This window comes from Exophiala aquamarina (genome assembly GCF_000709125.1).
Source record: "Exophiala aquamarina CBS 119918 chromosome Unknown aczIA-supercont1.13, whole genome shotgun sequence".
NCBI lineage: Eukaryota > Fungi > Ascomycota > Eurotiomycetes > Chaetothyriales > Herpotrichiellaceae > Exophiala > Exophiala aquamarina.
The window spans coordinates 443,629-464,210 of record NW_013550575.1 but is presented as its reverse complement, the minus strand read 5'-3'; the positions used below and the strand labels follow the sequence as shown (position 1 = coordinate 464,210).

Sequence of the window (20,582 nt, the reverse complement as noted above, 5' to 3'; positions counted from 1 at the left end):
TGCCACCCAAGACAGAGGGCTGTGATTGGTTGTTGGAGTGCCGGTGTTCCTTGTTGCAGGTGTGCAAAAGCCTCGAGACTGTGGAGTATTTGTTTTCTCGCTGCGCGGAGTTCTGAGTATCCTTTCTGGAATCTGTGGATGAGAGTGCGCCGCAATGGATGATCGACGGTATGTCCTCCGGTTTCTGGCCATGGCAATGAGACACTGTCTCGCCCTATTCGAGCTTGGGTCTCTGTGCCTAAATAGAGAGCAGAATCAAGCTCAGGATGTACAGATGGCTGTTGAATGCGGCCGTGGCCGATGAGAACGAGAGTACAAGGTGGTATGGAGTTAGACGATAGACAGTTGCAGATGAATTAATGACTAGACTATGTGTCGACTAACAAGACAATGGCTGAGGATGAAACAGCGGATGTGAGCAAAGAAGAGAAAGCAACGAGTCGACCTCAAGGCATGTCTTCAGGTGGATCGCTTGCCAGTCAAAGAGAGAGCGACGGCCAAATCATTAATATCATGGGAAGTCACAAGCTGAGCAGGAGGGAGGATATAAACATCGGTGGTAAGGATCGCGCCTGCAAAGGACCAAGTCTCTTGCAAGTGCAGATTGCCGCTTAATTATGAGTGGTATTTGCGAGCGGTCCTCTCGCGGCCGTGCGGCTATATAGACATGTATGTGTCACACATTCCCGTCGACCTGAGTAGTAATACAGTAGCAGGCTAATGGCATACCTTTGCGTAGATCAAAGTCTTACAGTCGTCCCAACTTCCATCTCGCAATTCTTGACTGTACATCTTCCCAAGGTATCGGTTTCAAATACCTTCCATTGGCAGGCTCTCCTTCCTGAATGACAACTGTTGGGGCTCCTGTGCCGTGGCCCTTGTTGTCAACCTTGCCAGTAAAAATCTGTCTGGCAACCCTTCTCAAGTCGGCGACCGTTAGAGCATCAATTTTGTCGCACATCTCCTTAACGCCTACCTTGCGTCCATGAACCTGCACTTGTCGACCGAGGTCCTCTAGCTCGACCAATCGTGATTCGAGATTCATCAGTAAGCTGAAACGCAGCTGATTCTTTGCCCTGTTGACCTCGGCAACTTGCAGACTTGCAAAGCCGGATTCAAGTGTCAAAGCCTGCAGTTCGCGACAAATGACATCGACCATGTGGCCAACTCTCCCTGGTTCACAAGCAGCTGCGACACCAATGAGACCACTGTCGGTATAGCTATGATTGAAGGCCACACAGCTCTCCACCCATCCATGCTGGTTGAGCACGTTGGTGTAGAGTCTTGAATACATACCCTTGCCCGGTCCGCCGGCGGAGAAAGAGCCTCCGCCACCTAGCAAGGTCTGGAGGGTGGCTTGAGCGTAGATATCATCGGAAGAGATGGGGAGAGCTTCAAACCCAATATGGACATGTGAGAGCGGTATTGAAAGATTGTTCTGGGGCAGTGGAAGTGTTGGAAGAGCCAGATATCCACCAGTGTAGTGAGATGGCTGTGTAAGTAACGAAGTGGGTGTTGGTTGGAGAAGGGACGGATCGAGGGGAGAGACCGTGGCTTGATGTGGAGCAGAAGTCGAAAAGCTGGTGAGCCCTTTCCAGAAGGACTTTGTTGGGGTCGACTGAGATTGAGATGTTGGGAGCTGCATAGTAGGTGTGGAGGAGAGATGTGCATCAATTGTCGAGGTGGTTGATTGGGAGTGAGCTTCTGCAGGTTCCATATCGGCAAAGAACTTCTCGGTCATGCGCACAGCTGCGTCATGTTCAACTCCAGCAAAGGCCACAACTATCCGCTCGGGTTTGTAGAATTGCTGCCTGTATTTCTCGATCAAGCTGCGGGTAATCATAGGCAGCCGTTCCTTTGGGCAGAGCAGTGGATGTCCCAGGGTATTGTCTTTGTAGGCCGCCATGTGCATCAGCTCTGGAATAATCAGATCGGGCTTGGACCAGATCTCTTGGATCTCGTAGTTTGCAGTTTCCAGCTGTTGTTGCAATTCATCTTCTGTAATGAGAGGGTTTCGGATGGTATCGGCGAGGAGGCCAAGCGTGTTGTCAACCGAGGAGTTGAAGGTCGCAGACTGGTACATCAAGGCCTCTCTCGAGGAGGCACATTGTATGTTACCTCCCAAAGTCTCTAGAGAGTTGACCATTTGATCGGCGGACCTTGTTTTGGTCGACTTGAAGGCTAAGCGATCAACAATATGGCTGACACCGCGGAGAGATTCATCCTCGTATCTCGAACCAGCATCGATATAGACGCCGACGCCGGAGAAAGGACCAGGTAGCGATTCCGTGGCAACTCGAATGCCATTAGGTAGCTTCGTGATACGATCTAACTCGACAGGATCCTGTAGTTGACGATGAGGGTTAGATACAAGTCTAGTCGGTCCAGAGAAGGACAGGGCTCACCTTTTGAGCGGGATCTCTGACGGTTGCGTAGCTTCTGGCTAAGGGCGTTGATGTCTTTGAAGCTAGCTTGGCGTTGCGCAGGGCTCTGACCGCTGCAGTCCGCATCTTGGTGGTCAAGGTAAAGCAAGTGGTGACAAGTTGAGTTGATGGTGTTGGACCACACGGAGGATGAACGAAGGGTGAAGTTTTTGGAGGCCGGTACCTGGTGATCACGTGCGCCAAAGATGAGCGACAGGTGAATTATTTGTCAGTAATAAATCACGTGAGTACAGTGCACGTGACTGCGGGCAAAAGTACATGCGAGCAACACCAAACATCTCGGACTGCGTAACTCCAAGGGAGCGACTTCTTCCGACTGCGAGACCAGGCCTAGGGCGTTGGCATAAACGGCTTGACAAACTTTAGCTCGGCAATCCGACACTCAGAGTGAACAGTAGGAGGAATAAACCCTGGAAAGTCTATTGGCACCTCGTCCTGACCCCGGCCAAGGCGATGCTCCATGCCCGATGACATCGATGGCTATCAAGCACCATCTCGATTCAGACAAGCAGCCAGACGCAAATGAGATCGCACAAGCAGTAGTCGAGGCTAAAAGAGATGATACATCTCCCCTCGGTGGGCTGCGGCTGTCTCCTTTGATCCTTTCTTCTGGATTCTAATGGTTGTTAGCAGTTTTGTACAGCAGAAGAACAAGTCCGCGTACCCTCTAAGCTCAGCCAGGAGATCTTCTTTCCACTTAAATCCCGCGCGTAGACTCCGGCCTGGACCGCCTAACCCACGCCTAGAACTTGGACCGCCTTGGTGCCAAATTGCGCCCACCGCCGCCTGGGAGCCCGATAGAATCGGAGCCTCTCGCAGCCAGAATTCGGTACTCCGTACTCAATCTGCTCACGAGGCAGAGGCGGCTTTCACCGTCACCAACACCAACACCAACACTAGCACCTACACTGATACATACCAACACTCCAAACCTCACAACACTGACCCCGTTAACATCTCAAAACCTGAACTCAAACATCAAACATCCCTGACCCTCCTCCTCCATCGCCCGTTGCCCATCGCCCCTCTGCCCCATACATCATCTCTCCATTTTTCACTTCCCACTCCACGTCCACGTTTTATTGCAGCCTCCTTTGATCCCATGATCTCCCCACCTGCCCCTGTCACCTCCCCAGCAGGTGCAGCCACTTTGAATTTGGACCGAACCTCATCCCGCCGCCGAGGCTTGTCATATCTACGTACCTTGTCTCACAGTCGATCGGGCAATACCAGTCCCAACGAAGCCTCCCGCTCTCCTCGACACTATTTCCAGAGGTCTCTCAGCTACAACAACGACCAACGACCAAGTCCTCCCCCTCCCCCTCCTCCTGCCGTTACTTCTACAGGAAGACGAAGAAGTCACTCTCGCCCAAACGAGCCAACAAGCCCTCTGGCCTTTCCCTCCGAACCAGCCGCTTCTCGTCCTTGCACACCTCCACTGCCCGCCGGCCGAAATTCAGATCCAACCCTGACCACAAGCCCAGCTGACCAAAACGGACAAGAAGAAATGGCTAGGCATCGGAGTTCCACCTTTCGCAGGCACACAAGCAGCAACCAGCAGGCGCCAGTGAACGACACCACCACCGTCGCCGCCAACACCATCGCCAGACCTCCAAACCAACGTTCGCAGTCTGCAAGAACAAGCTCGGGCACAAAGGATCCCGCCGACGAGCCCAAATCGTCTCTGCCTACTATCCGCTTTCACCCCCATCAGGAGATAAGAAATGGGAGGCCTTCGTTGACGTTCTCTCCCGTCTCACGAACATTACCGAGCGAGCATTCTATTATCAGAGTCGGCCGTTATTCCGAACGTGAGGGCGTTCCCAGTGCGAATCCCCTTGCTCCTTCCGATGCCCCGGTTGGGTTCAAGTCCAAGGTCGTCAGTCGCAAACATTGTGAATTCTGTTTTGTGGAAGGCCAGTGGCAGATCAAAGACGTTGCCAGTTCCTCCGGGACTTTCCTCAACCACATCAGGCTGAGTCAGCCCAATACAGAGTCAAGGCTATTTCCAATCAAAGATGGTGATATTGTTCAACTCGGTATCGACTTCCGTGGCGGCGAGGAGATGATCTTTCGATGTGTTAAGATCAGAATCGAGTGTAATCGCGCCTGGCAGAAGAAACCAAACAACTTTAAGTAAGACTTGTCCTTCGCTATCATGTGTGCCACTCTAAATCTAGTCTGCAGTAAAACTAGACACCAGCAACTCCAGAGCCTTGCCAAAGATCAACCCTCGGCGGATGCGAACAGCGGCGAGTGCTCAATATGCCTAGGCTCAGTTCTGGTAATGTTTATGCCGCTCTATGTACGCCCCTTGAGAACTAACTGGCAACACAGCCTTGTCAAGCTTTGTTCGTCGCTCCTTGCGCTCATGTTTGGCATTATAAATGCATCCGTCCCCTCCTAGAGGGCAAAAATAGCACATACCCACAGTTTCAATGTCCAAACTGTAGGGCCTACTCCGACCTTGCGGCTGACGTCGATCTTGCTCAATCCGACCTCGATGAATGGATGGAAGGCACGGAGGACAGCCATAATCAGCAATCTGAAACTAATGGTACTGCGCACAACGACTCCTTGAGCACGGACGACTCGTTCACCAACGGACAAGTCACAGGCCAGCCTGAAACCAACGGGTCAGCCCATGATCAACATCCCTCTCGGCCTTCTGTGAATACAAACCCTGCTCATAGCACTTCCCCAGCGCCCCGACCGGTATCCGCGACAAACGAAGCCAACCATTCTCCAGCTTCTCTCAGAAATGGTGGTTTACTTGCTCGAAGGCAAGCCTCCAACCCTTCTTCATCAGAGGTACGATCTATGAATGGCAACATTGAAATGCCCGATCAGCCGGAGGCGAATGAAGTGAATGCTCAACTAGAACATCAGCGAACACGAACCCAAACTCCAGATCATGAACAAGCGGTTGGTTCTGGTGAAGGGCCATTGACTCCAAGGAATAATGCTGGTCCCTTTGTTTTTGACGGAAGCGCTGGAAGATCCGATGCGGTGCAGCTACAAGTACCTGGTATTCCCGAAGTGACTGGCGATAACGAGCCGGCTCGCTCATGATGAAAATCATTCTTGCGTGCTAGAAGTCCCCAATTTCACGAATGGTGATGCGGAAAGAAAAGAACTTGGCATCTGCGAGCGTATCTGTCTCGCTTGATGCCTAGGTGAATGTTGGTTCGAAACAAAAGCATCATTTTGAGCGTTCAGTTTTCGCGAGCATCTTTGTAGCTCTGCCTTGTACAGAGCTGCATCTACCCACTTAATCTTACAGTGTATGGGTCATGTTACACCCTCCACAGAATCATATCATGCTTGTTTCCCCATGTTCCTCTTGTCTGCCTTTTGGCTCCTTGTAGCCCAGGCGGACATTCACATCTTTGTCTTGTACGAGTCTCACGGATCATCACTGAATTGCGAGGTGCCCCACCTCTCGTCAAAGTTTGCAAAGCGGTTCCTCTTACTTGGGTTTCGGATGCAGATCTCCTCTATACACCGAAAATCTTCCATGGACAGCTTTGGGACTATGTGCGACAAAGTAAGTGATGTGCTACAGCCTGGTAAGAGCATGCTATAAATGCTTACCATTGATATTCGAAGCAATGCGACTAGGGGTTGAGGACTTGGGTATGGGGATAGTCCCTCGTTGCACTATACCGTAATCTGGTCAGTATCCGGGCCAAAGTATAGCACGCCCTACGAGAAAGCCACCTACAAGCCCATGCGATCAAAACCTGGGCGGGTTCGACCCTGTTCTTCTTCGCAACTTCCACCACGTCGTCATCATCAAGCAATATGGCGTCTCTGGTGTGCCAACCTCCAGGTTGAGTCCCGAGTGGGGAATATGCAACCAAGACAATTTCTTTTCGCTTGCAGTAGTCGAGAAGCTCAGTCTGTGGGAGCCAGGGATGCGCCTCAACCTGATTGCACACTGGCTTGATCTCTGCGAAAGAAAGGAGCCTGTCGAGTTGTGCGATTGTGAAGTTTGACACACCGATTGCGCGTGCTTTGCCCGAGCGCACCATTTGCTCCATTGCCCGCCATGTCGGCTCGTGGTTCTCTGATAGCTCGTGATCGATGACTGGCTACGTTTGTCAGTGTCAGGTTGATATCTTGCCCGGACTTTGGGGATCAAGCACGTCCACAACCGGATCAAAGAGAGGATAGGCACATCAACTCGTCGTCATCATAAAGCGACATACCTTCCCATCAGGGCCAGTGAGTGTCTCATAATCCTTGGTTCGCTTGAATGCCAAAGGCCAGTGCATGAGATACAGATCCACTGGGTTAACATAGAAGTTAGTAATACTATCCAGCTATCTCAAACACCACTCCCTCCTCCGCAATTGTGATCTCAAGCCTACCGTACTCAAGCTGCAAACGGTCAAGACTCTCGTCTAGGCTTCTAACCACGTCGTCAGGTGCATGGCAATGCTGCCAACTGAAATAAACATATCAGCGACGAGGACCCTTCTAGACGGTGCCTATGCCTCCAGGCTTCTTTGCGGATACTGACAACTTCGTACAGACAAGCAATTCCTCTCTCGCGACACTGCTGGCTCTAATTCCCTCGCCAACTTCGCCTTCACAACCGTATAATGCAGCAGTGTCGATATGGCGATATCCCGCGAGGATGCCTTCCTTCACCGCTTGCATGCACCGGCCGTCCCCGGAGCCTTGTGTGTCGAACGTTCCGAGCCCAGGGCCGGGAATCCTAAAGCCCGAGGCTGACTCGATAAACCAAGGGTTGGTTCCCGGGATCATGACTGCTGAGGTACTCAGGAGGGGGAGCTGTCGGTCTAACACCTCCAAAATGGGGTTGGGTCTCTGTTACTCCGATATCTAGATGTCTATTACCAGTTTGAAAGCATGAGATGCAGCGATGAGATGTGTTGTTGGAGTTTCCAGATAAGATACACTGAATTTTAGATCGTAGAACTCAACGCCTTGCGGGTGTGGCCTTCGGCCCCCGCTTCAGATTATCCCCCCCCATTTTGCTCCATATCTCAGCCTTGCTGCTCCCACATTCCCGAGCCTTGTTGTGAGGACGGACCATCATCCTGCCCTCGTGGTAATCTGTCAACAAAGGGGAGAGCATTCCGGGATTGGATTGTCGATGGGACCACGTGGGATAGTAATAGGGACGGAGTGTCACTCTCCACATCTCTGGCGATTCTATGCTGGGTAACAGCTTTACCCCATGGGCAGGGCTGAATCCACACCTAGTCCTCCAGGTACGAGTCCACATTCGCGCTATGCAGCGCACCGGAAACAGCAGTTCCCGTACCGACACTACCTGGTACTCACCTCGGTGGATGATCTAGCCCCTGCAGTACTCCTGGCGATTGTTCTAGTCACTGCTAAGACTTTGGCCGGACAAAAAAGAATTACCTTTCTTTCCCCATCAATTGGGGGAAGATCACTTCCAAGAGCCGTGCTTCATTTAGTAGGTGGTCCTAGATGCAGCCGAACCTCTGTAGGCTCGGTTGCTGCGTTTCGCCCCTGGGCAGGGAGGCTAAGGGGATATCTACCGGCTCCCTACCGTGTGCTTTGGTGAGGAACCATGACTCTTCTTCATGGCGCCATGCATCTCATACAAAATATAGATAGCTAACAATAAGTAAGAAGCAAAGAGAATAACGGGGGATGTTTGTCGCTGCTGAGCTCTGGGTTGCTGTAAGAACTTAATCGCGCACAATCACTCGGTTGAAGCCCGCTCCTGTCACCGTTTCCAGCCATTTTTCAGCCGAGACTTGACAGTCGACATGATCTATTTCCCTCCATAAAAGGAGACCACCTATACTCCATGACTGTGCATGCTCAGCTCGAATGTTACATCCTCCGGGTAGATGAATCTGCGGTCCTGTGTATTAGTGATGAACGCTTGTGGCTGTCATCCCGACCGTTGTGTTGAAGTCTGGCGCTTATCCGGTGGGCTCAGCGGAATCTCGGAAACCCTAAGGATGTGCATTCCGGTCTTTGATAGGATGCAGAACTGGTTGTCTTAGATGAAATAGGCTGGATTCACACAGAGACCAGAGGAGCTATGCAATATCCAAATGACCCCACATTGAATCTACTCGTAAACATTCGAGTTTGGGGATACGCATAAGGCTGGGGTCCTTCCCCGAGCCCCACTTTTGCACCTCCCGCTTTCACGTGGGGCAAGGCTACGCAAAGGGGAGGAGGGGACCCCCATGCAGTCCTCAACGATGCCCCGACAGATCGCACCCTCCTCGTATATACTAACTTCGTGTACAGCGCTGAGTTAGTAATCGGAGAGATAGGTCCTATCAAGAGATTTGGGACATGATCATTGCAATGGATCTAGGTTATCCCCAACTTGGACTGCGTCTTCCGAGCGAGAACCCGTTAAGATTTTCGATCCCACTTTCACGATTCAAGAATGGATAACAATCCCCAATTTCAGGACTGGGTCCAACTAAAGCCCCCTTAACAAGCCTGCAGCAGCTTGCTTACCCCAGATTTCCCCCTTGGCAACGGGGCAATTCGTAGCCAGCTACCATTATTTGTAGTTACGACCTGTAGCTTTGCACGCGTCTGCTTTAGAAAACCTGCATCTCTACCTTGGTCATAACTAACTGATCGACGGTACGACGAATCTAAATTAGCCCTTCCAGCTCAAGCTGATACAGCAACCATGGGATTTGGAATTCTCGAACCCAACACTACCGGTCATGTACCGGGAACAGTACTCCTGGACCAGAAAGCTGCTCACTCAGAACTGCAGACTGGTCAATTGAAGCATGGTACGGGCAAATACTCACACATAATCCTCGCGCCGCAGCCTTCTGAAGATCCAAATGATCCCCTGAATTGGTCATGGTGGAAGAAGCACATCATCCTTGCTATCATCTTCTTCGGAACCATCGTTCACGGTGTCGTCCCAGTGAGTATACTCAAGCCAGAGGCGGAGAGGATATTTTTGCTAATCATCCGACCTGCATAGGGCCCACTTCTCAATGCGGGTATTGTTGAAATCACAGCTGATCTTGGTCGTTCTGCTACCGACGTCGCAAAGCTGTCAGGCTATTTACTCCTGGCCACGGGAGCGGTTGGTCCATTTGCGTCGTCTTTTGGACGAAAATACGGGAAACGCCCAGCGTACGTCTTTTCAAGCGTCATCGGGACAGTTGGCATTATTGTGTCAGAAGTTGCATCGGATTACAACACTCTCCTCGCCGGACGAGTTCTCCAAGGCATCTCGGTTGCGGCGTATGAATCACTCGCAGTTGCCTCCATTGGTGACCTGTTCTTTGTTCACGAAAGAGGTCCCATGGTGGCGATCATAATGTTCCTCTTGGGCGCTGTGTCGAATGGAATCTCCATCATTGCCGGGGTCATCACTGCCAATCTCGGATGGAACTATAACTTTCACATCTATGTGCCATTTGCTGCGGTCCAGACCCTGATGGTGATATTCTACTGCCCGGAGACCATGTATCGACGCAAGGCTATCTACGAGATCGACACGCTCGGCTCGGAAGAGAACCTCGAGAAGCTTGCCGGTCTTGAAGCCCGAGCTGCAAGACATGTTGAGGACCGCGACGGGCACCGCGAGGTGGAAGACCCAGAGAAAAATGCACATGTCGAGCTCGGAGCCCACCCTGATGGGAGTCAAACTGATCAACCCGGCAATATCCACCGAACCACCACAGCGCAATCAGCGATCCCTCTACCAAAGACCTACTGGCAAGAACTAGCTCTCTACAACGGCTCATTCGTGGATGACTCGATCATCAAGATGACTCTTGCGTGCCTCGCCATCGTGTTCAACCTGGGAGCGCTATATCAAATCATCATGACCGGCCTCATCATCGCTTGGTACGTCACCATCGCCATCATCTCGGGCATCATCTTCGCCTCCCCACCGTATCTGCTTACCTCCGCTTCAATTGGCTACCTATCTGCTGGTCCCCTGGTTGGCGGCCTCTTGGGATCGGTCGTCTCCTTCTTCCTATCTGGGCCTCTCACACAAGGTCTGACACGACGCAACAAGGGCGTCTACGAGCCCGAATTCTGCTTGATCCCCATCGCCCCTGGCGCCGCCATCATGATCGCAGGTCTAGTAGGCTGGGGATTTGCGGTGCACACATTTGCCAATATATATGTCATCTGCTTCATCTGGGGTCTCCTCCTCTTTGGAATCATCATCACCGCCACGTTTGCCACTCAGTGGGCCCTCGACGCCTACCGCCAGCACAGCACCGAGCTGTTCGTCATGAACATGGTATTTAAGAACTTTTTCTACTACGGGTAAGACCTGTCCCTGCCTCATCCAGTCCTTACAACCCCGAGATTCCAAAACGCGCTGGCTAACTTGTTGTTTTCCCTTCTAGATTGACGAATTATATCATCGACTGGTATTTCAAATACGGCACTGTGCAAATGGGAGGCATTATGGCTGGAGTCACGGGCTTCTGTTGTATCCTCGCCTTGCCGATGTACATCTTCGGCAAGCGCTACCGCCACTACTGGCACCATCATAATATCATTACCAAGCTGCGCTTGGAGACCGACCATACTGGTGCGGAGTAGTGTCTGCTTATAAGGGCTTTGTCAAAGATAGAAGGCAAAAGAATCAAGGGGGATGAAGGTCACCTATAGCCTGGATGGGGGATGATGTAGTTTACTTTCATACCATGGAAAGATCACTAGCTCTCCTCTCGGTACCAGACTGAATAATATGACCTCGTGGCTGCTACCGAACTATGCAAACAGGAGTAATGGTGTACACTATGATCCATTGTGAGACGGGCAAATGCATATCTACCCTCAATCTTCATTCTAGTATGCCCAGCGTTGCCCAAAAACAGAAAGATGCAGATATAGGCCTATCAGCTCCGGGAAAGAATCGCGGTAAAGACGGCCTCTAGCTTCTCCGCGCTGTCAGCCCCCCACTGCTGAGACCTCCAAGCGACAAAATAATCCGGCCTTACGACGACACAGCCAGATTCTTCAACGCCTCGAATCTTGGCCCAGTCGAGATACTGATCCTCCCACTCTTGTCGGAATCCGATAGAGTGTACACTAATCGCAACACCAAGTTTCGCGGAGACTTGCTGTGCTGCCGTCCTCCAGCCCTGTCCCCCAATGCCGGTGAATAGTGCGAACTGACTCTTTCCAGCCAGATCGAGGGTAGATACCGGCTTTTCGGGGACGGATCGAGTTAACCAGACATGGGGTAGTCTCGCACCGGGATAGGTCGTGGGATGATAATGTTCCAACGAGTCGGTCGCGAAGGTTGGTAGTGGACCTTGGTCGGACTTATAAACGGCCGACGAAGTGTACCGTTGGTTCATCTCGATTCCTAGGCCGTGCTCTTCGCGGTTGATGAGTCTCAGCCCGTCTGCTAATTCCTGGCGACGCCGTCGCCCTCGCTCGGAATCCTCTTTCAGGACGTTGAATCTCTCCATACGGCTTGCGACTGTGGGTTCTAAGTTGCCCAGGATTTCCCATATTTTTCTGTGATTCCGGAGTGAGGCGTTTGCCCTGTGAGAAAACGGACTGCGTTTAGCTTTCGTATTTACCCCGAAGGTATTAGAGGATCAGCTTTGGTGAGGCTACTTACTGTGTGACTACATCTAGCCCCACAGGTTGACGTTCCACGCTGTAACTATCCAACAGCTCCTTTCCAGCAATACCTACAGAATGACAATGCAATTGATCAGCTCTTTTCAACGTTGAATGCATTTTGGACTGGTAATGTGTACTCACCTTTGTCAACAAGTGCGACTTTCCATGCTAGGTTGTGGGCATCCTGGATGCATGTATTGGATCCCAAACCATGATTTGGAGGGTGTCGGTGAACAGCATCTCCTAGACCAAACACATTGCCCTTTGAATACTCTTCGGCGGCTGTCTCGTTGATGATCCAGGTAGAGATGCCTTTGATCTTAAACTGAACTGAGTCGTCCCCAATCATCTCATGCACTCGTTTGACATACTCTGACTCGTGTCGCTGTTTTCTTTCAGCCGCGGGTGACGGAAAAATAATACAAAGCCACTCGTGCCAGGGTTTTACCATTCGAAAACATCCAATCCAGGCGTGATCTGGATGCTCTTTGTCTGGTGTTAGAATCCAGTGCAGATTACCCATGCGGTTCTCCATCAGATGTGACATGTCGGCTTCCAGTAAGATATTGATTGCAAACCCTTGGCCAGGGCGCTTGATCATTGGAACCTCCAATTGCCGAATGATTGGACTTCGTGCGCCATCACATCCAAAAAGATACTTGGATCGAACTCGATAATTCTGGGCAGTGACCTTGTCAAACAAAGTCGTCGTAACTCCAGGGCTATTTGGGTCTTGCTTGAATGAGACGAACTTGGTGTCCCATCGACACTTAAATCCGTTCAGTGTGGCGTGTCGGATAAGTAAGGGCTCCAGTAGGGTCTGCGGCAAATCCAATGGCTCGGAAGGGCTGGCAAGTTCGTAATCGCCCTGGAGAGCTTGGAGTTAATTGCTGCCGCATAGTAGAATCGACGATTTGCATTGATATTTCTTTCAGCAACGCACCTTTCTTCTTGGGTCGTTTCCCCACGAGTAGATTCGGGCGTACTCCTCCCCCGCCATACTGTTGGACCAGCGAGTATGGACCATCGTATCCCCCTGTGTGCCTATTTTGTAGCATTCCTTGTCGACACCGATATCGCGTAAACAGTCTGGTCCAACGTTAAGCACTGACTTTCGCACTCAGATGAGAGGAGTCAGGGAGTGCTCGCCTACCCAAAGCCGCCATATTTGTAATGTGAGCTCGCGGTGTGTCCGCGTTGCCGGGATCTTGGCTCACAATCAAGCCGGTCAATCCTGTAATGATATCACGATCAGGTCAAAATACTGGCTATTACATAAACCACAAGCCTTGCATCGCTCATGGGAATGGCAGTTTTAGTCTTACCATGTTGCGTTAAAAAACACGCCAGCGATGCGCCAGCAGGCCCGGTGCCAACAATCAGGTAATCTGTGTGGATTTCAACATTGGTTTCGCTGTCATGGACTCCGTTGACTTCGCCGTTCTGCGCCATCCTTTGATGTACAATCTTCAGACCTGGAGTAACTTGAAGGATAGTGGAGGACTAGTGACACGCTGTCGCGGAAGAGGTCTTATTCTTTCTCGAACAATATGTTCAGAGACTGAGTCCGAGAGCCATTTCTGCCTTTCTAACTCCACCAACAACATGGACATAACTATGCCGTTCTGAGGAGCGTACTCGCCGGGTGGGTGGGATGTATCCGTGTGGAGAAAGTGGGATGGGGGCTGTACGCGCGCAAACTATCAACTCTGCTTGAATGAATCCGCCGAGGATCGCTGGGGTTCCGGTGCGGTAGGAGACGGTTGCATGACCCCGTAGAAGATCATTCCGATTGGCCTTTGAAAGTCAATTTAGAAATGGTGATGAGAAGTGTGCGTTCCGTCTTTAGTAGAGCTCGTGCCTTTGGTTTTAGGAGAGTATCCTCGATGTAGGCAGAGGCGTGTATCGGGTACAATGCCGCAATTGCGGCTTCTACCCGCAATAAAATACATCGGAATGAGGACAAGGAACGAACCTAGTAATGGACAAGCCCCGGAATGAGCCACTGGCCAAGTTCGTCCCAAGTCGGGTGCATTCGAGAATTGCGTCTCCTGACCTACCACACTTGGTAACCCCACGAGATCCGGGCTTCTCCAGGCTTTTGAGCTTCATGCCCGGGCTGCGCTGAACGATCCGGAAGATGTCACTGAAGAGTTATACGAGCGAGAATCGATGGGGGCTTCTCCTTGTTGGGCATGCGCTTCAGCTCTATGCTGCGACCCTTCAACATCGTTATTGCTTCACCCAAAAAGCTGTAGCTGTTCATCAACTCCACGGGAACTGGTCTTCAAGATCGAAGAGTAAGATCGCTAGCGAAGAAGATCAAACCATTAAGCCCAAGGAATTACTGAGATACGGTGTAAGAGTTTGTCATCCCTTCGCCGGACAAAGCTGGACGTGCGGCAACATTGTTGAGCTACACACATATGAACAAGGCTTGGAGTACCAAGCCCACCTATGCTCTGCCACGGCCTCGACTGGCTTTTCCTGGCCACTCACTCCATTCGTCGTCTCTACCGTTTTATGTAAGCGAGGTGAGTCTGCACTGTGACATCAGGGAGCGCAAGGCTGCGATCGGAGGCATACACCCTGCAGCGTCTCGCACTGATGCCTCATAGTTGCCTGTCAGCGATCAACAGCGTTCCAGAGGAGAATATGGAAAGCCAAGCAGAAATTCTTCGCATTGTGAACCAAGTTGGGCATAGTTATGCATTTATCAGTCGAGGCCAAAGGGGCTATGTCGCCTGGCGTGGGGGCGATCTACAGGGTCATTCACGTGACTCTACCTACACGGGCACTCCTGACATAATTAGGCTGCAGAGGTTCCACGTTTAGGCCACCCGTGATTGTAACCTAGTGAGTTGCACAATATTAGCAACGCAGTATACTGTACGAGGCAATGTTCGCCTCAGGTCACCGGTGAAGCAGGACGCCATGACAAGGCTCAGAAGCGCCAGCCCCCAGGCTCAGTCACGCGTCTTGAGACATTCGAATGGCAACACATCCAGCCTGATACCCTTCGCCACGCCATCATGTTGTCTTCTTGATAACTACATAATGCCACTTTTCTCATTACTGGTGGTCTTTTCTCCACAAGCACCGTTGGTATGGTGACAAATATCGTCGATTCGGGGCCAGCGCGGCCAGAGCGCAACAGTCTTGGCCGTGAGGTGAATGAACCCCCCTCACCGCAGCAAACAATTCAAAATCTACGAGCATCATCTACGGAAAAGGCACGCGCGAGGCTGCTCCCAGCCTCTACCGTCGAGAAATCCGCCAAGGAATCAAGCAACATCTCAAAACCCAGCAGGGCGCAATGGCTCCCTATCGCGTTGAGGTGGCCATATTTGTGCACAATACTTGGTGTCACTCTCATCGTTTTGGCGGTTGTCATTGCGCTTCATGTGAGGTCTAAGTTGCACTCTGGACTCGCAGATGATGATGGGAGCAATGGGACATATTTCCTTTCAAGGTTCCTGCCCACTGTGGTAGCTGTTTCGTACGTCTTCGCGACATCGATCATCCTGGAAGATGTGAAACGATCTGAGCCGTATGCCCGTATGTCCTCACCAGCAGGTGCACCTGCGACCAACACCCTGTTTTGGGTGGCCAGAGCCTGGTGGACTACTCTTTACGATAGTCTGCCTAGCAAGAAACGAGGCCAGAGATTTAGCTGTTCCATGTTTTGCGCCTCTTTGGTACTCATCCTTGGATTCCTCATACTCTCACCTTTCTCCTCCACATTTCTAGTCACCAACGATGTCGTTTTCTCTAAGGATCGCACATTTGGGCAATTGCCACTATCTTCAAGGCTACCAATTCAGCCAACAGCCTCGTCAACTACCTACTTCCGCACAATTGGGAACGTGCTCCAGAACGTGACCACGTCGTCATGGATCACTGAAAAGTATGCGGTTCTCCCACTCTGGCCGGCAGACCAGATTGTGGAATCCATGAGTGCATTTGTTGGCCAAGGAAGCGAGATTTGGCATGCTGAGACTCTTGTGGTCAGCACAGAGCTAGAATGTGAGCCATTGGATCTCACTGATGTCTCTTGGGTTCAAGGTGTCTTGCAACCGGAATACACCGACCCATCTATAACCTTCGCGACTGAATCTGGGTGTACCCTGTCGATGATTGTGTCCAACAGTAGCGGACTTTCTGCCTTTGCATCATGGACCGTGCCAACGGATTTTGCCTCGGACGACGCACACGCCTTTAACTCCACCGGTTGCATCGGAGACGAGGTGATGATGTTCGCGACCCCTCCACTTGCGGGCAACCTCAGTGTCTCCAGCCCGGACCCGAATATACAAGCTAAAGGATTGCTTTGTACTGCTCAATATTTCTACGCTAATGCTACAGTGGCTGTCACTGTTGGGTCGGGCGAATCGGTGGTTACAGTCGACGAGCAAGAATACATGGCAAACCGTCGGCCGGTTCCTGAGAGTTTCTTTGATGTGATCGGCGCACAGAATGTATTCCTCACCAAGACATCCTGGCCACAGCGTCTGTTCGCAGGAAATGACTACATCGAAATACGTGGCCCTGGAGCACTCCTGGCGGCAAGCTACGAATTCTCGGTTGAACGTCTGGTTCAAGACCAACTTCTCCTGTCAAAAGCTCAGACGCTGAAGCAGCGCTTTCTCGGCGAGATGTTACGTGACACTTTTGACTCGGCTCTGCTCTCGGATGAGCCCAGAGTCCAGGTCGATGGAAAAGTCTCCTCAAATCGTCGGAGAGTTCTGGTCGTGCCCGCCGTGGCGATAACATTGGAGGTAGCCCTGGGTATCAACTTCATACTACTGCTTCTCACTCTTATGAACTCACGACTTTCCAAGCGTCCATTGGAATTAAACGCTGATCCAGCCACGAGTATTGCCGTTGCTACTTTTGCATCGCAGGAGCCCCATACCCTACGGCAGCTCAACGATGCGAGCATCGCCAATCCTCTGGAGCTTCTAACCCATCTGAAGGACCTATGGTGCCGGAACATGGACAACGGGCTTTATATCTTTGATCCTGGGCACAGATCAGATGGCCAACAGACAGCTAAACTCATGAAGAAACTCAAAACCAGCAGCAGTTTACCAACTGTACTTCACCTAGTACCTGTACTCTGCCTTTTCGTCTCTATGTTGGCCGTTGCTGTGACGATCTCAGTTCTGCTCGGCTTTTCTGAGACGGACGATCTCTACCAAACTGCTTTCGTGTACCAGATTGACTTCGCGGTCGCTGGGATGCAACTTGATGCCATAAATCCTGCAGCTGTCCTCACTACATTCCTAGCGGCCTGCATTACGCTCTGGTGGGGTGCAGTGGAATCGAGCATTCGAAAACTACAGCCATTCCTAGCACTGGCGAAAGGACCTGTGCGAACTGAGGACGGGACTGGATTATCCTATGAAACGTCCTATCTCCTTTGGGCTGCCGTCAAGGCCATCAAGCGTAGCCATTGGCTGCTCGCTCTGGTCTCTTGTGGAGCTTTCTATGCAGAAATTTGTAGGTGACAGAAACTTCTCAGACTCCAAGTAACTATACTGACTGCTGTCCCAGTTACCATTTCCATGTCAGCTTTGTGGTCAAGAACGCATAGCGAGAAGAATTTCGTCTCTCAAATTCCTGTGTCCTTGGAGATTCGACAAATACCTTTGGTTTTGGTTGGTCATCTCAACAACAATGACTTTTATTCTAGTGCATATAGAGGCGAGGCTCTGAGAGAGTCATTCACGAATCAAACAACATCTTGGATGTATGGTGCAAACATACAGCTTGCATTGAACGGATCACAGCCTCCGTGGAGCTCAGACGGATGGAGCTTTGCTCCGGTGGACCTGAGCGTGCTTCCTAAAAAAACGCTACAAAATATTGGCGACGACTCAGCGACAAGCGACGAAAGCGGTGTTCCACTCCCTTCATCAACGCTTGCTACCCTTGATACTGCTGCTATGCACGCAAGGATCGAATGCATACCTTATGACCCTTTTGAGGACACCAGCATTTGGACTACGGAACAAGATCTCACAAACAGTACGTATTGGAACACTAGTTCAAACCCCAGCTCTCTGGAAACGGCCTACGAACTGGGCACTATTGCCTGCTCTACCGACAATCCCAACATCGGACTCGGATATCTTTGCGGTACCGCTGGAGGTATCAATGTTACGACAACGTTCTACGTGCAGCCTCCACAGCTCTCCTGTTGTGAAAATCGCACCGAAGACGAATATGGACTGGCATCTGTGGGCTATTGGTCAGCAAATCGAAGCCCCGGTGTCTTGTTTCCTTCGGTAACTGCCGATTACCCTTTCAATTTCACGGTAAAATGGATTCACGGCACACCCCAAGAGGGTTTCGTAATGGCGAACGCTTCATCGGAATCACGGCGACTCCTCTGGCACGAACCGCCCGAGATGACTGCACTTAACTGCAGGCCCATCATCGAGACCGCTAACGCTCGAGTCACGGTTGATATAACTTCCCTCAAGGTGCAGCACTACTCCCTGACCTCCGATCCTGTCCCAGATACTAAAGCCTGGAATGATCTCTTCACGTATCACGTCGCAGAAGAAGATTTACCAAGCGACATAAACGGATACCCAGTTAATGTAACAGTCAGCCATGGCGCTTACTTTCTGGCTGCTCTCATCGGTGCCAGCGATATCTCTGCTCTAAGTGCCACTCCACGATCAGGCTACCAGGATACTGAAACCCTGGACGACCAGACATTCAATATCCGGAAACAAGGACTGAACCTGGACTACATGTCTTACAGTATGCTCTCGCTCGTTGGATTTGATCCTACCGCACTTCTTAATCCAACTACAATGGAGCGAACAGCCCAGCAGGTTTTCTCTACGTTCTTTCAGCACTTTGCAAGCAGCTCTGTGACCACTGCACAGGGTGGCTGGGCATTCCAGAAGCTCGACGAACGCTTGCCCGCCGATTTGACAGATGTCGAGGATCAGTCTACGGTGGATCCACCCGCAAATCCACGCGCAGGCGAGTTGGTGAGTGTTGAAGTGGTACAACCAGTTGAGGTTCTGAAGATGTCGAGAGTTGCAGCAACGATTGCCCTTGCGGTGCTGCTTTGGTTACTGGTCTCAACCTTAGCGCTTGCTTGGAGGAGTAGGACCTACAAGGCGAGGCTACGGTGGCGCGTCGAAACGATTGCTGATGTTCTGCTCATGGTGGCCGGCAGTGAAAGGCTGCTTGGTATGCTGAAAGCAAAAGACATGGTGAAGACGAAGGTAGATCCACACGCCACTGCAATGCTGGCAGATTTCACGACGAAGGATCGAAATCTGAGATGGGGCATCGAGCTGGCTACTGCCGACGTCACCAAAGATACCAGGAGAGAATCTGCACCCGCGGTTACAACCGCAATGGTGCCTCTTTCACCTTCGCACACTGTTTCGCCCACTCCAGTGCAGGAACGAGCGCCTCTGATTCCGACCAAAATAACAAGTCCTCCTCTTTAGAAGACACATCGGCTAAAACGATAGCTTTTTATAGTGACAGACCGTTTGAATGAGCTAGGTTGTCCGCCGACCTCCTATTTCTCACGACGCGCAGCCATCTTCCCCGGAGTAGAGACTGGCTGAAACAACCTGAGAGACAGTCCCGCCAGAACCACTTGAGGGACCAACGGCGAGAGTACCCAGTTCAACGCCAAGTTGAGTGAATGAACGATGTCTGATTATTCCCATAGAGAGAATCCTAATATCTTGGCTTCATGGCTTAGTGCCCTATCGAATGTAAGGCTCGTGATTGAAAAAGGCTCGAGGCAATTGCCAGTAATAGTATTAAGCGCACCCGCCTTGGCACCTGTGGGGAACCCTGATGTCTGCGATGGTTCCCAAAGCTGGAGTACTGGGGTACCGAAATGACCTCGACTTGATTGGAATTCATTAGATGTCCATGGAACCCCACCTAGCCGTAAGGCGCTGAACACCGGAACAGGGCAGAATGGCGATGCCCCAGGATATATCTTCTCGCAAATATCAGCGTATGCTGATCGCAAACCGCCGTGTCTAGAACACCATTCCAGTCGACCTCTGCCATTTTATTATCATATTGAATTCTTTTCTGTGAATTCAGTCTTTCAACTGAGTATCATTTGAAGGGACAGCCAGTGAAACATAATGGCCACAGCAGTCTCCACGGTAGTGGTCGTTGCCGTCGGTGGAACTTCTCCGCAGTTGCGGGACTGCACCCTTGACAAGTTGTAATCCGAAGTGGTGACATCCCGATTGGAGCAGCAAGGTCGACAATGGTTTCAAAAGAGTACCAGTTGTGATGGAAATGCATACTAGCCAATTCAGCGGCAGCACATGCCTCACTGGGCAGTTAGACAACATAATCGGCCATCGAAATGTCGGTTCTGCTGTCTCAAGGCCCCACCATGGAGCCGGTAATTAATATGTTAACTGATGTCGATCCCCCAGCCTGTATTGTTGGCTTGGAAATCGCGAAAAGGCATCTACCTATAAACCAGGAGTCGAATGCACCAAACCAGTTGATCCTTCGATC

General features: G+C 51.2%; 7 protein-coding genes across 7 annotated transcripts; 3 read left to right on the top strand and 4 right to left on the bottom strand.

The window, feature by feature from the left end:
* Positions 1-748: 748 nt before the first annotated feature.
* On the bottom strand, positions 749-2,510 carry A1O9_10470 (mitochondrial processing peptidase; the record flags this gene model as incomplete). Its single annotated transcript, XM_013400631.1, has 2 exons — positions 749-2,344; positions 2,406-2,510. 2 exons carry the CDS (start codon positions 2,508-2,510, stop codon positions 749-751), a joined length of 1,701 nt encoding a protein of 566 aa, XP_013256085.1.
* Positions 2,511-3,951: 1,441 nt separating this feature from the next.
* A1O9_10469 (uncharacterized protein) lies at positions 3,952-5,516 on the top strand (the record flags this gene model as incomplete). Its single annotated transcript, XM_013400630.1, has 2 exons — positions 3,952-4,580; positions 4,898-5,516. 2 exons carry the CDS (start codon positions 3,952-3,954, stop codon positions 5,514-5,516), a joined length of 1,248 nt encoding a protein of 415 aa, XP_013256084.1.
* Positions 5,517-6,024: 508 nt separating this feature from the next.
* On the bottom strand, positions 6,025-6,487 carry A1O9_10468 (alcohol dehydrogenase; the record flags this gene model as incomplete). Its single annotated transcript, XM_013400629.1, has 2 exons — positions 6,025-6,104; positions 6,169-6,487. The coding sequence occupies 2 exons, from the start codon at positions 6,485-6,487 to the stop codon at positions 6,025-6,027; spliced, it is 399 nt and encodes a 132-aa protein (XP_013256083.1).
* Positions 6,488-6,926: 439 nt separating this feature from the next.
* A1O9_10467 (uncharacterized protein) lies at positions 6,927-7,217 on the bottom strand (the record flags this gene model as incomplete). The annotated part of the gene is made up of 1 exon (XM_013400628.1): positions 6,927-7,217. The coding sequence occupies one exon, from the start codon at positions 7,215-7,217 to the stop codon at positions 6,927-6,929; it is 291 nt and encodes a 96-aa protein (XP_013256082.1).
* A 1,897-nt stretch (positions 7,218-9,114) lies between these two features.
* A1O9_10466 (uncharacterized protein) lies at positions 9,115-11,012 on the top strand (the record flags this gene model as incomplete). Its single annotated transcript, XM_013400627.1, has 3 exons — positions 9,115-9,363; positions 9,424-10,730; positions 10,814-11,012. 3 exons carry the CDS (start codon positions 9,115-9,117, stop codon positions 11,010-11,012), a joined length of 1,755 nt encoding a protein of 584 aa, XP_013256081.1.
* Positions 11,013-11,311: 299 nt separating this feature from the next.
* Positions 11,312-13,502, bottom strand: A1O9_10465 (uncharacterized protein; the record flags this gene model as incomplete). Its single annotated transcript, XM_013400626.1, has 6 exons — positions 11,312-11,966; positions 12,046-12,118; positions 12,192-12,918; positions 12,994-13,139; positions 13,204-13,284; positions 13,376-13,502. The coding sequence occupies 6 exons, from the start codon at positions 13,500-13,502 to the stop codon at positions 11,312-11,314; spliced, it is 1,809 nt and encodes a 602-aa protein (XP_013256080.1).
* Positions 13,503-15,157: 1,655 nt separating this feature from the next.
* Positions 15,158-19,531, top strand: A1O9_10464 (uncharacterized protein; the record flags this gene model as incomplete). The annotated part of the gene is made up of 2 exons (XM_013400625.1): positions 15,158-17,552; positions 17,607-19,531. 2 exons carry the CDS (start codon positions 15,158-15,160, stop codon positions 19,529-19,531), a joined length of 4,320 nt encoding a protein of 1,439 aa, XP_013256079.1.
* Positions 19,532-20,582: the final 1,051 nt, after the last annotated feature.